This window comes from Dunckerocampus dactyliophorus, chromosome 10 (genome assembly GCF_027744805.1).
Source record: "Dunckerocampus dactyliophorus isolate RoL2022-P2 chromosome 10, RoL_Ddac_1.1, whole genome shotgun sequence".
Classification (NCBI taxonomy): domain Eukaryota; kingdom Metazoa; phylum Chordata; class Actinopteri; order Syngnathiformes; family Syngnathidae; genus Dunckerocampus; species Dunckerocampus dactyliophorus.
Window position 1 is genome coordinate 12,799,553 of NC_072828.1, and position 14,434 is coordinate 12,813,986.

At 41.9% G+C, this 14,434-nt stretch overlaps 1 protein-coding gene across 1 annotated transcript; it reads right to left on the minus strand.

Annotated features, from left to right (window-relative positions):
- Positions 1-1,293: 1,293 nt before the first annotated feature.
- On the minus strand, positions 1,294-13,852 carry mknk1 (MAPK interacting serine/threonine kinase 1). Its single transcript, XM_054789206.1, has 14 exons — positions 13,708-13,852; positions 11,933-11,995; positions 8,815-8,923; positions 8,628-8,729; positions 8,459-8,556; positions 8,292-8,371; positions 8,122-8,195; positions 7,939-8,043; positions 7,801-7,856; positions 4,643-4,738; positions 4,337-4,531; positions 2,871-3,035; positions 2,748-2,791; positions 1,294-2,275 (listed from the first exon to the last, which is right to left on the minus strand). Exons 2-14 carry the CDS (start codon positions 11,984-11,986, stop codon positions 2,062-2,064), a joined length of 1,392 nt encoding a protein of 463 aa, XP_054645181.1. The 5' UTR covers positions 11,987-11,995; positions 13,708-13,852; the 3' UTR covers positions 1,294-2,061.
- Positions 13,853-14,434: the final 582 nt, after the last annotated feature.

A 14,434-nucleotide genomic window follows, 5' to 3' on the forward strand; every position in this document is an offset into this window, starting at 1 on the left:
TACGTTGATCGCATTCATACCAATGTGTCAATGTGCAAGCAGCACAGTTGGAAAAGCAGGACAGCTGGTGTCTCTTCTGCGGGTGAACAGCAACAGACTGAAAAGCTCTGCCTCCAATTGTGATGTGTCAGTCGCAAACGAATCGGCTCGTAGAGCTGGCTCTTTGAAATGAACGACAGGAACCAGTTTGGGTCGTTGGGAGCCAATTGTGAGCAGATTATTTTTTTCCTCGTCTTCATTTCTGTTAAAGGCGAATATAATTGGTCAAGATGTGTAGCGGCGTCGCTGTGTCCACACTGAGCGGGGGGGGGACGAACACGCTGTGGTTCTCTTAGAGCCGATTGGTTCGTGAGAAATTTGCATAAGGAGATTTGACCTATTTTGACCTAATTTGTCTATTGAGATGGGTATTTGTTTTTAAAATATAATACATTATATTTTTGTCGCTGCTCATTGAGGTCTAAATAAATAATTTAAATAATAAACATTTGATTTTTTTTTACATTGGTAATTCATTTTACACAATGCACATAATGTGGTAATTAATTCAGACAAAACAATCTGAGGAGCCACTTGGGAGCCGAAAGATCCGACTCTTTTTAGTGACACGATCCAAAGGAACCGGCTAAAGAGCCGAAATTTTTCATCACTAGCCTCCAAGCCACTGCCGTTACAGTGCATCGCCGCTGAGGGGCACCATAGAGCACCTTGAATGAACGCCACGTCCACTTTTAAGACCGCTAGATACAAATTAAATACAATCAAATAACGTTCAAACTCAATATAATGTAAATATTAAAAAATATTTATATAAGTATTTCTCATAAAAGAAGCTAACACTTGCCTAAAAAGCACCCTAACTTAGGGTTTCTGTTAAGGTACGGTTAAGAGTTAGGGTTCAGTAGCTCCACACTGAGCTCACTTTATGCATGAAGACCATTCTGAAAATATCAGTGGGGGAGGGGGTTCATATTTAACTGCACACCGATCTCATTTGTGGCCACTTAAGTTAATGGTGCTAACAAAATAGCACATTTTAGACAAGAGGCTATTAATCTAACAAGTGCTTCTTCGTGCACTGTTAGGCAGTTAGTTGTCGGTAGAGATGCTGTCTCCATGGCAACCATGAAGTTGGTAGAGATGCTGTCTCCATGGCAACCATGACACACTATCTCTCTCTCTCACACACACACACGCGCACACAGGGGTTCCTGACAAAGGAAACTAATTTCTCCCAAATGAAATTTCAAATTACTCATTCTTGGCAGATTCAGAACAAAAAATCCCCAAATGAACAAGACAAAAGCACATATAAAAATAGAATGTACTGTAATCACTTATCTTTCTTTATATAAGCATTTCTTAAATTACCTCTGACAATTGTCAAGAAACTAAATGAGTCTTCCAAGTTGGCAAACAGAAAAGGTGGAAGTGGAATCAGGTTTAACCAAAAAGAAACACTGGTCTCCCTGTGTTGGTACAAAAAGAGCCTGAGGGACAAGACTCTGACTCTCACTCTTCAAAACATAAATGAAGGGCATTTACAATATACAGTACATGAAGGGTAAAATCCTTCTAAAATGAAGCAGGCTTGCTTATGTTTAAAGTACATCAGTGCTACAGGTAGCTTGTGTCTGTCAAAGCTCATCATAGAAGAAAAGATTGATCACATTCTGGTCATTTCAGTTCAACACAACCTACTTGCGGGTGACAAACGTCTACCTTTTCTGAGCATAGCTTTAAAAAAAAATCACATGCATCCAAACACTTCACTTCACATACACTGATAGGCTTCATAAATGCACACATTACAAAAAATTAAAAAGATCATTCTTAATTCATATAGTGACAAGATCAAATGTAACCCTTTAACTCTCACATTGGGGAAAAATGTACTTTCAGAAAAGAAAGTCTGTGTTTCATGCATCCTGGATAATGTCACTAATCTACCCGTGTTTTCCAAGAGGAAGTGCTGCCAAGTGATAAGATAACAGGCTGCTAAAACACACAGAGGATAGAAGAGGTCAGAAAACAAGGATGACAGGATGCTGAGTGTCTCCTTCAGGCTGTGAGATCAGCCGTGTCGTTTGTAGTGCGGAGGGCGTTGGACTGTGCCCTCCTACGTGCCAGTCTAGAGTTGGACGGAGGGGAAAGCCTCATGGAGCAAACGACTGCGACGGCCGAGTCCTCCTGCTGCTCGTCGTGCTGCGACAGCTGCCTGTGGAAGGCGATGGCTTCTGCTGCAAATTGACTCAAGTCTTTGGTGCTGCTGTTCCTATCGGTGAAACATACACACCAGGTCATTTGTTTTCTGTACTTACTCTAAACCCAAACCCAACCAAAACCCTGACCCCAACCAAAACCATACCTTCGCTAATATAAACCTTACCAAACCCCAACCCAGATCCTAACCCTAGGTCTAATCCCTAACCCAAACCCAAACCAAAGTCTGAACACAAACCATAGCTCTAAACAGAACTCCAGTCCCTGGACAAAATCCTAATCAACCTAATCCCCATCCCCAGCCAAAACCCTGAACACAGTCCTTACCCGCAACTCCAGCCTAATCATAACCCTAAACTCTAACCTGAACTCTTAGACTCAATCTTAACGGCAACCAAAACCCTAACCCCAATCCCTATCCCTACCATCCCTCGTGAAGACCTAACCCTAAAACCAGCCCTAAACAAATCCCCCTTTGAGACGGCATGTTCGATGGATCCGTGAAGTGTAAATGACTTTCTTACCTCTGTAGAGTATGAGGAGTTGGAAGACCCCTTTCTGGTGCGTTCTGTATAAAGAAGGCGAAACAATGGACATGGAATGAAATGACATGAGAAAAAAACAACACAAAAACTGACAATACTCACCCCCTGCACCCAAGGGTGCTCTAGGACCTGAGCCGCACTGAGGCGTAGCATGGCATCTCGCACCAACAGCTTGGTGATGAGATCTTTTGCAGCACTTGTGATGTGAGCCCAGTCCTTTTCTGGAAATTCGTACTTGCCCAGCTGGATGCTCTCGAACAGGTGACTCTGGAGGCGGAACATCACGCAGCGTCTAATTGACCAATTTTATCGCAAGCAGGTGACATTCTCCACATGCTAGCTCCATGTCAAAGTGCCATCATGTTCTATTTTTGGACCAGGTCTGCTTGTGACCACATGCCTGCTAAACTGATAAACACAGTCTGATGATGATCAGGTGACAACACTCGCTTCGTTAAACCCACCAACCAGCTGTACGCCACACAGTGACAAGTGAGAAGCAATAAATCAACTATGAATGCACATACAGCAAAGAAAAAAAAGACAACTGTGCAATATTCTGCTGCACGAAAAATTTTAACCAACATCTACATCTCTTAGGCTACGTTCACATTGCAGGTTATGATGCCAAATTTGGACTTTTTGTTCAAATCTGATTTTTTATGTGGTCGTTCATGTTACCAAAAAAAAAAAAAAGCGATTTGTCAATGTGAACGCAAATCATCCATAAAGTGACATGCATGCGCAAAAGATCGACGTCACACGTATTTCCGTGTGTTCACGGAAGTAAAGATTACGGCAGTGTGTGTGCGCCTTGGTGCATTTGTGGCAATTTCTAGAATTTTGTGCAACAGGGAGTCAATATTTTCTTAACCAAATGATCCTGCGCAGCAGCTTAAGAAGAAAGAGGACGAGAATTTTGGCAGTTTGTGGAGAACTTCCTGCGCTGTCTGTTCCAAGGAGCATGTGTATGGCACGAACCGTGAGCTGCTTCACTGACACTTTTTAAAAATAATTTTCGGACAAGAAGAAGAGCTTTTGCTTAGAATGGTGAGTACCTTTATGGAAGTAAGCACAGCATTACACGTCTTTCGATGACGTATAGGTCGGATATATGCGACCTGATTGTTCATACTGCAGTCGCATTGCATACAGTACATATCGGATTTCTATCCACATACAAATGAGGCCTGAGTCGCATTTGAAAAAAATCTGAATTGTGCTGTTCACACTGACATGAAAAAATCAGAGACAGGTCAGATATGAGCAAAAAAATCGTAATTGACCTGCAGTGTGAACATAGCCTCCAACCCCCGTTAATATGGCTGCTGCTCATGTATATAGACCAGGGATATTTCCCTAAATAGTTTTAAAAAACGCCAGTCAAAGATCCTCTATCTTCAGATGGACTCTGCTGTTTTTAAGGACCTATTGCAAACATGCTACCCAAAGATCCTCCATATGACAGGAGCGCTCTGCTGACTGGCCTGTCCAAACTGCTTTGTCATTTCAAATAGAACAAATCTTTCATGATGTATGAGGGGAATACATGAGACAGCCAAGCCTACCTGACATGTGCGGCATGTTTCCCCCCTGTCCCACCCGCAGTCGCTGCCACAGTGGCCTGTGAAGGGGGGGCTGCCACTCAACAGGATGTAGAGGATAACTCCGAGGCTCCACAGGTCGCAGCGCTTGTCGTAGAAGGACGCCTCATCAGTGAACACTTCCACCACTTCTGGAGCCATGTATTCTGCAGAGCCACACTAAAGCGAGACGGTCAACGTTCCAATGACTGTTACGTTGTTAGTGGACCATGTATTGCTTTTTAGCACGACTGTTCGGTTACAAACAAATCTTAAAGTTACGAGTCTTACCGGCGTAGTGAGCTCTGGAGTGGTTATGGGTGTGCAGGCGCTGCTGAGCTTCACGCCACTTCCCAGGTCAAAGTCGCAGATCTTAACTGGTGATACCTGAAGAGAGATTGTAGAAGGTCTGCTTAAAGTGTTTGGGAAATGTTCCTACTGGAAGGTTTACAAATTTAAGCACTTCACATTTTCAAGCTTCGCACACTATTTATACAAATACTCAATTGATGACTGTAGTTTTTCCCTTTTTTATTTTTAATTCAACCACAGAGAGTACCAGGTGTTTATTCGAGGTAAGGGCTCTTATTAGAGGTACAGTCAAACTTGTCTATAACGGCCACTAGAGGGAGTCTGCAAAAGTGGCCGCTATAGACAGGTGGTCTCTATAGACAGGTTGGCATCCAGTTTGAATGTTGACCAGTAGAGGAAAAAAAAAGAAAAAAAGGGGGGGGAAAAATAAGAATGTTGACCAGTAGAGGACACTGCGGACTGCGGATAAAAGTTGTACAGCACTACTAGGCTTGTTATTATCATGGTGCATGGTTCATGGTTTTAATTCATCCTGAACATGCATGAGTCAAACAGTAGCACATCACATAGTACAATTCACAATTTTGCATGTCCAAAAAGGAGTAGAAAGAAGCAAAGCTTATTTAATCCTACCCCTCATCAGTTTCACATCAGTTGCAATACATTTATTCACCTCTTGTTCTTCCAAGTGTACTTTGTAGGTCTACATGACAATGTAGTGCAATCATAGCCAAGGTTTTTACTTACTAAAAGGAAGCTAGAGGCTTAATAATAACTGATAGAATATATCCACGACCCACAGAACAAAGCTGTGCTCGTAATGTCTTACGCTTGTTTTTTATATTTTACTTTTTATACGGCAGTGTCATTACAGCTTTAGTTCATGTTCAGGTGACTGCTATACACAGGGTCTATAACATGTAAATTTGCTGCGGGGGATTTTTCAGTGGCTGCTATAGGCAGGTGGCCGTTCTATAAAGGTGGCCGCTAAGACAGGTTTGACTGTATGTCTTTACTTGTACAAAAGCATATTCACAATAATATTAAATAACGTAAATAATGTTTTAACTGAGGGGAAAATGAAGTGTCTGTATTTTACAATTTGCAATTTGGAGTGATGTGTTTAATTGGAGCAAGGTGTCTATGTTTGACTGGGGCACAGCGTCTATTAGAGGCCACTATTTGCTGATATGCAGTATTATACTTCATCTCATTAAAAAAATAAACATGCTGCACATTCACCAATAGTGGCATCGGGCTTTTATATATTCAATTCAACAGAGTACCAGGTGTACAAAGCAAGTTCATATATTCAGTAGGAATGCTCTGATCAGGGTTTTTTGCTGCCGATTCTGATCATCCATGAGTGAAAGTGGCTATGATATGAAAAAAGGAACCATAAAATGACCTTAATTTAAGCAAAAATATTTTATGTACTTTTTCAAGAGAACATATCACTTGTGAAACTTACAGGGGATGAGACGACTTCTTTAATTAAGGAGACTCTGGATGTGAGAGTGCATTGGTGGAGCTCTAGCAGCACTTCCAGAAAGCACGTAGGTGGGCTCCAAGTGAGAGAGCCGTCGGCGAACCCGGTGTCTTCCACCACTGACAAAAGAAGCTCATCTCGTCCGATGAATTCAGTTTTATTTCGGGTTATTTGCTTAGCCTTCTGTCTGTCACGCACATATAGGCGAGTGCTGTCCAGCCTTTTGGTTGCGTTAGCTGTCGTTTGACTGAACCTCAAAAACTCATCATACTTCATCAAGTGTTTGTTCTTCAAATGCCGTATTAAAGCCGCAAGATATTTTTCATGCCATGTGTTCCACACAGCAGACATATTTGCTCTGGCTTTGGCACGCCTGCGCAGTGTAAAGGAAAGTGGGAGGAGGATGCTACCCAAGATGTTAGGGCAAGACACTACACTGTACTCAGGGATCGCTGCAGCTGCAGCTGCAATAATATGAGCCACAGGTGATCGGCGTTGAAAGGCATTTATCGGCATATGCCAATCACATGCTTTTTCACGGAAATTGGCCAATAGTGATTGGAGGCCGATTGATAGGAGCATCCCTAATATTAAGTAATGTGTCTATTTGAATGTATATTTCAGGTCCGTTTAACTGAGGCATGGCGTCTAGAGTGGAGGCCAGAATTTGAGGAAAATGTGTAGTAAATACCTTCACATTACAAGACAAAGAAGTGTGCTAAAACCACTACAGTAGTACCTCGGATAACATAAACCTCCTTTTACATAAATTCCACTGAACATAAAGAATTTATGTAAAGTTTTTGCATTGTATTACAGAAGAAATTCCATATAACATAAAGCTCATTGGCTGATTTTCGGGGCACCGCCTCCGCTCTCATCTCATTGGCTGATTATCGGGGCACCGCCTACGCTCTCATCTCAATGGCTGACTTATACAGAGTTTGTGTGAGAGACAGACTTGTCCCTTCAAACTCCTTCCTCTTCGTAGTCCCCCTGAAACTAACTTAAAAAATTAAGTTAAGTTACAAATTAAAATTTTGCACACAGCATTATCGTGTAGTGCGTGTGTCTTTGTCTGTGAGACCAGCTGACTCTTAGACACTTTGAGTCCCGTTTCGACTGAGGCTAGTCCTCCTCCTCCTTCCTGCCTCCACTTGCGCTCCTGATCAAGACATCTCGTGAACGGTAGGATTGTTTTTGTTTTTCAGTTTTATTCATTTACAGTAATCCTTTTAATTACCTTATTTTAGATTGGAATGTTACTGTACTATGTTTATGCTAACGTTTTCTTATATTTTCCCACCATATTTGGTGGACTTTGAATATTTTGACGTGCCAAAGGGGTGAGTTTGGGAAGATCTTGGAACGGATTAGGCTATTTACATGTATTTTACGCTTCGTATAACATCAAAACCCTACAACATAAAGGTTCTCGGAATGGATTATTGACGTAGGGGCATCTACTGTACTACAATTTTAAACTGTGGATCACCTGCCATGCTTAAAAAAAAATAAATCAATGAAATTATGAATTCCTTTTACTTTGAATAACTTAACAAATAGTTTTAAAGCCCCTTTTCAAAATGTCAAGTACTTTGCAAGGCTGAAAACACATGAAAAGAAGAATTCCAAGCATCTGACTTACTTGATCAATGCATTCACAAAGGATGTTCTCCAGTTTGAGGTCTCTGTGAGCAATACCTGTAGGACAACACACTGTTACCATGACGACCAGGATACATCCGTTGCAGGTTTGGCAGTTTGGGAGGACTATTTGACATACCCTTTGTGTGTAAAAAGTCAAGAGCTTGGGCGATGTCACGAACGACCTTGCTTGCCTCCAGCTCATCAAAGTGCTTCCGGTTCTGGATGTGCGTAAGAATAGACCCTAGGAGACGGAGCCATCACATGGTCAGTGTGTGCGGAATAGTGTGACTATTGCGTATGCAGGTTTATGTCCACTCACCACCTCGCAGCTTTTCAAACACCAAATAAAAGCAGGTGTGATCTTCAAAGAACTCAATCAATTCCAAAATGTTCCTGGGTCAAAAGAGTCTCTGGTTAGTGTCCGCATACATAAGTTAAAAGTTGTTGTTTACTTCATAGAAGGTTTGAGTGACAATGAAATGTCTTTACTTGTTTCCTTGACACTGGTAGAGAGTCTCCACTTCTCGAAAGACTCGGCTGCGGCTGTGTCCTGCACTCTTTTCGATGATCTATGCCAAATACATTAACGCTGTGAGAATTCATTTAGCATGGCAGTTGTGTAACAGCTTTTGTAACGTACATACTCCTTTACTCACCTTCACAGCATACTCCTGTCCATTCTGCAGGCTTACACATCCTTGGACTTTAGCATAGGCCCCCTGACCAAGAACCTCATTAGTCAGCTTGTAGAGGTCTGGAAGGAATGTGACAACATGATGAAGTGATATATTTCAACGTGGCTTACACGAATTCTATTGTTATTACCATCAAAGGTGCCAGTGGAGCTGTCTGTCGCTCTTGATCTTTTCTTCTTCTTTCGTTTCAATGCATCTGGGATATTCAAAGGCTGGCTGAGCTCAACTTCGGCTAAAAGACAGGAATGTCAACAACAAATGAAAACAATTAAAATATAAAACTGTGTCAGCTTAAGCAGGTGGTAGGTTAGTTGCACCTGCTTGGACTTGAGCGTGGTGCTGCCTGTCCTCTGAGGTCATCCCATTCTGCTGCTGTTCACCATGACACTGCCCTACTTGGCCCACAGCCAGGGAGTTACCCCGAAACTGAGAGGAAGAAGAGAAGGTCAGTAGATCAGCTGCTGGTTCAGTAGCAAGGGCAGAGGAAATGCATACTTTTTCTACTTCTATTTTCACATTTAACACCTTACTTTGGAGAGCTCGCCAGCTACCACACCAGCAGTGGAACCTCTCAAGTACACCCAGAAGTTGTAAAAATCACAATTTGAGAATTTCAGGAAACAGGTGCCTCTAAAGTAGCACATAACCATTGGAGCTCAAACGCAAACGAATAATGTCAGCCAGATGTCAGCTTATCACACAAGATCTCTGTTTAGAGCAACTGAGTGTGTGCTTTGTTTTTAATTTGGCATTTTTGCAACTCTTATTCCAAAAGGACCAGCCTCAACAAAGAAGAAAATATTTCCAGGCAAAGTATTCAAAGCACTAAAACGCCAGCATCCCCAAATACGTCATTACTGTCCCTTGTTTATCTCAGTTAATTGGTTCCAGACCCAACTGCGATAAGTGAATTTCTGCAAAGTAGGAACCAATGATGTTTTTTAACATTATTAGTGCCATCTAGACATGAAGTAACACCCATATAGTCACCTTTACATTTGTATTACCCAATATGGTAGCTATAATCATAGAAAATAACACATGTTATACATTAGGCCTGTCACGATATCAATAAATCGAACAATAGAAAAAACAAACAAGGTCTATCATTTTGACGGCCTCGGTAAATTGACCTGTGTATATATGTTGTTCTTTTTCCTCGTCTCCATGTACCTCGCAGGCTGGATGACAAGATGGTTCACTTTGCATGTGTCTGTGAGAATTGGTTCTATAGTGGAATGAATGGGTAGAGTGAACCCTCCTGTCAGCCATTCAGCCTCTTTGTCCCCAGTATGTGGAAACCGGGGCTACTAGTGAGTGGATACATACACAGAGTGCCAGCAGTTAACAACTTAGCAAAGAAATGCTAATATGAATGAGGCACAGAAGCAATAGTTTCTAAGCCGAATGCCACTGCTCCAGTGTGGATATGCAGCAGAGGCTTCGTCCCGACAGTCGATGCTTACAGCGGCAAAGTAAATATATACACTAGGTGCCCAACTTACAAACACAATTGGTTCCAGATGACCGTCCGCAGGTCGAATTGTTCTTAAGTCGGGGAAAAGGTAATATTACCAATTATATAGGTACTACATGTACATGTATACATATACAGTATATGTGTATGTATGTAAATATGAGTTTGGATCTAGTAGTAATATTAAACGAGGATAATTAATGAAAAAAACAATAATAAAAATGATATAATAATACGTGATGTTAATGTTATTTACCTTTGAAGAGGAGTGGTCCAGCATACGTTGTTGTGGTGGTGGTGGAGGAGGAGTTATTGAAAAAAAGGACAAATCGTCGTCGTCGTTAGACTCTTCTAAAAGAGGTAGTGTTCTGTGGGTGGTGTAGAATTAAGCAGGCCTATTAACTCTTCATAAACTTTAATCACACGCTCTGTCCGGGTTGTATCATACAACTCTTAGCCTTTCTCTCTCCTCTTCCTGGTCTTTCTCTGTTGGTCCCATTAGCAGTGTCACAGTGCCCTCTACTGGTCAAGCATGTAGCAGTATAAATATGGAGTTATAATACATGAAAATATAGACCAGTCGGCTTGTGTTCGTATCCGCGAATGTTCGCTCGTCGGATGTTTGTAAGTTGTTGACAGTGTTGCTCGCTACTTTGCAAAATAAATGCAACCTTTCAATACGGTTGAAAAGCCAACATTTCGGGAAATGTTAGACAGCCAGTACAACTTTCCTGGGACAACGCACATGCACATGTCACAAACAGCAATTCCTGAACTGCATAACCAAGTGAAAGAAGATGTGTTGAAGTACAATCAGCAACATTGCATTTTATTCCGCCACTACAGATATGTAGTCCAACTCAAATATAACCCCCTACAATAGTTTAACAATACACTCATAATTGCATGTGTGTGTAGTTTTTATTAGAGTGGGATTTTTTCTTAACAAAGACGGGGTCTATAATTTGTAGCGATAATTTGTAGCACAATTATCGACCAGCAAAATTTGTTATCATGACAGGCCTATTAAACATAAAAAAAGATAACAGACTCACACGTTACCAGTTCCTTGTTTTTTTCTGGACAGAGTACTGAACAGTGTGGCTAGCGGGCAGTTGTGTGGACGACAGGAAGTGACGTCAAAGGTTCAGAGTTGGGTTTTAGCCTGTCGTGGGTTCTGGCCCCAATGGTAGCCCGTGTTATTATTATGATTATTATTGTGCCTGATTTCTGTGTGGAGTTTGCATGTTCTCCCCGTGCGTACGTGGGTTTTCTCCAGGTACTCCAGTTTCCTCCCACATTCCAAAAACATGCATGTTAGGTTAATTGTCGAATTGTCCATAGGTATGAATGTGAGAGTGAATGGTTGTTTGTCTATATGTGGCCTGCGATTGACTGGCAACCAGTCCAGGGTGTACCCTGCCTTTCGCCCGAAGTCAGCTGGGATAGGCTCCAGCATACCCGCGACCCTAGTGAGCATAAGCAGCATAGAAGATGGATGGATGGATTATTGTGCCTGTTGTGTGATAATTTAAGCCTGCAATAAATGCCTGTTCTGGCAATCACTTGTGCTACTTGTCTCACCAAACAATTACTGACACCTAATGGCCAATGTAGAATACTACATTCACAAATAGAATGCCTTGGCTTGGTTCATTTTCTGGCGGACGTCGAACAGCATTCTGTTGTTGTTACAGAACTTCCTGCAAGTAAGAACCACTATAAATACATTGGTGTCAAATCACTTTTAATCCATCCCTTCCCAATGGGAACCTGCCAGAACAGTAGCTTACAGTAAATCTAGGAAACACTAACCTTATCTAACCCTGGCTATTACCAAAATTATCTGCACATGACTCACCGAGAGTGATGAAATGTCTACATGTTCAGGCAAATAAGAGCTGACAGTCAGTGGACTGATAAGGGTGTTTTTAAACCAACGCTGTGACAGGTCGTACCTGGAGCGAGTGCTGGAAGGCTTGCATCTCCATCATCATGCTGTGTCTCACCATATCTGCCAACTGAAAGGCACGCCACAAATATTTACTTGGGCTGTCCTGGAATACACTGCATCAGGTGACACTTACACAGACATAACAACAAAGCAAGTTTATACATCGGTATGGAATGTCAGTTATGGCAGAAGATGATCATGTCATCAACAGAAAGGGTTTCACATTTTTTCAGGTTTACACATGTTTCTAGTTAGGGAGACTCACAATAACACTTCCAATATGTGGGCTGCATTTATACTCAGACATTAAGCATCCAGCAGTAGCTAAGATGTGCTAATACTGGAAAGCTGCTATTTGAACTGACGCTGTACTAGGGATGTCCCGATCCGATCTTCGGGAGCGGGATCTGCTGCTGATCCACTTTTGAAGATCGTATAATATCGGCTTCCGCCAAGAGATCATGCCGATCCGGTTGCCATATAACGTTCGTAACTCTGGGCCACACTCCAACATGGTAGGTGCGGTAATGCGCCTCAAAGCTGGATGCCACTGTACTCCCGCCACCCGCGAGAAGAAAACACAACACCACCATGCAGACATGTCCGCTGTGTACCGTGGTGAAGTTAGTTTCATGTTGGATGTTGGATATTCGGCTCCGCAGCTACAGTGCTACTTCCTCCTCACTGTGCCCGGACTGCTGTGTCATTGTGCTGGGAGCTCGTACAGGAAGTATTGCTCTAACCCCTGGTTGTATATACTAGGACCGTCAATAAATTACTACTGTGCTGAAGAAAGTCTGTTAAAAAAAATGTAAGATATTCTAAATCACACTACAAATTGATATAAAACCTTATCAAATTATTATTCCACTGAAAGTATTTTGCACGCCCATTTTTTCCAATTGTATCTTTTATTGGATTAGGGCCCTGACTCACAGAGGTTTGTTACAAAAGCCAAGCAATATTGCTGATCATGCTGTGTAATAAAAAAGTAAATTCAGCAATACTTTGGTTGCATTATTTTTAATGTTTTGAAGAGTTATTTTCATTTACAAAACAGAAACCTGACGTCAAGTGTTAACTTTTGGAATGTAACCAATACTTTCAGGAAAGGTTTGCCCTCTAAATTTGCAAAAGCTTGGGAATTTGAACCGCCGTTGTGCATGACGTCCCCAAATTTAGTAGAATTCAACTCCGCAAGCGTCAGAAGATTAGGTCTGTGCATGTTTTGCTTTTTCTTTGTCAACACTAATTCAAAAAGCCATCCACGCGGTAGCCTCCCAGGACATCACATGTAGCAGAGTGACCTATTGCCTGTCAATTTAATGGCCCAATAAAAAACAATGAAAACCGGGTAATTTCCATCACTTTCTAAACCCCAGAACGACCAAGACAGGCCGTGAAAAAACGCTCTGTCCGTGGACAAAAGCACGTTTGGTCACCCGAATATAATGCAATGGCAACACCATGACGGAATGCAATCCAAGCTAGCAAGTGGTGTGACGTCACTGGCGGCCAAGAAATTTAGATCTGCTAGCAGTAGTCTTGTTTTTAAAACACTTTTGTAGCATAATTGTCTTCCCAACTTCCGTTTTGTATAAAACTAAGCGTGAAGCCCTATCGAAGACCGCACAAATAATGTAACGTTGTTAGCCACACAGCTAACTAGCGAACCTGTTTGGTAGTTTCCCTCCCAACGACTGCAGTCCATGATTATGTTTAAAAACTGGTCGGTTGTCGTTAAAGCCAACGTGATAAGATAATAATGGGTCCTCTCACCTGAACACTCTCCAAACTGGGCGAATCCCTTCCTGTCAGAGCCGCCGACGGCTGATATAAACATCCATACTAGCTCAAAAACCACCCGTGTTTCGACAAGCGGGAAAGCACGTCAACAGCCATATACCACGCCTACTTCTCGTTTGCTCCTCTCTCATTGGTCTGATTAGTAACGTCATCGTAACGTCACTTCAGCACCCCTTCTCACGTTACAGCTATTGTTTTGATCCGGGTGGTAAAACGTTTTATGCCTCTTAGACGTCATGTATACTAAAACGTTTTCCCTGAAACAGTATACATTTTTGAGAAATGTATTGTGATTTTGTGGCTTAACTATTATGCTATATGTGTTACAGTAGCGCTATCGGTAACACATCACAGATGACTTATTTAGGAAAATGTTTAATTTCCAAGACTATACAATCTTTCATCCAATAAAATATGTTACAAAATCCTACCATAAATACATGCAAAAGGAGCAAAGACATATGCGTTAAAAGATTATTAATAATCAACTTGCTCAAGCACCTTTTTTAAACTATGAAGTAAACACAGGTTGGCACCACCTGAAGAAGTGTGTGGCAGGATTGCAAAGATTCACAGTAACCACATACAAACACACACACATTGACATCCATCCATCCATTTTCTATACCGCTTCTCCTCTTTAGGGTCATGGGGGCATGCTGGCGCCTATCCCAGCTGACTTCGGGCGACAGGCGGGTTA

Coding starts and splice junctions, on each gene's coding strand:
- mknk1 (XM_054789206.1), bottom strand. CDS start 11,986: ATGGTGAGACACAGCATGATGATGGAGATGCAAGCCTTCCAGCACTCG. Junction 3,036..4,336: donor AAACATGCCGCACATGTCAG/GTAGGCTTGGCT, acceptor TTCCGCCTCCAG/AGTCACCTGTTCGAGAGCAT. Junction 2,792..2,870: donor AGCACCCTTGGGTGCAGGGG/GTGAGTATTGTC, acceptor TTCTTTATACAG/AACGCACCAGAAAGGGGTCT.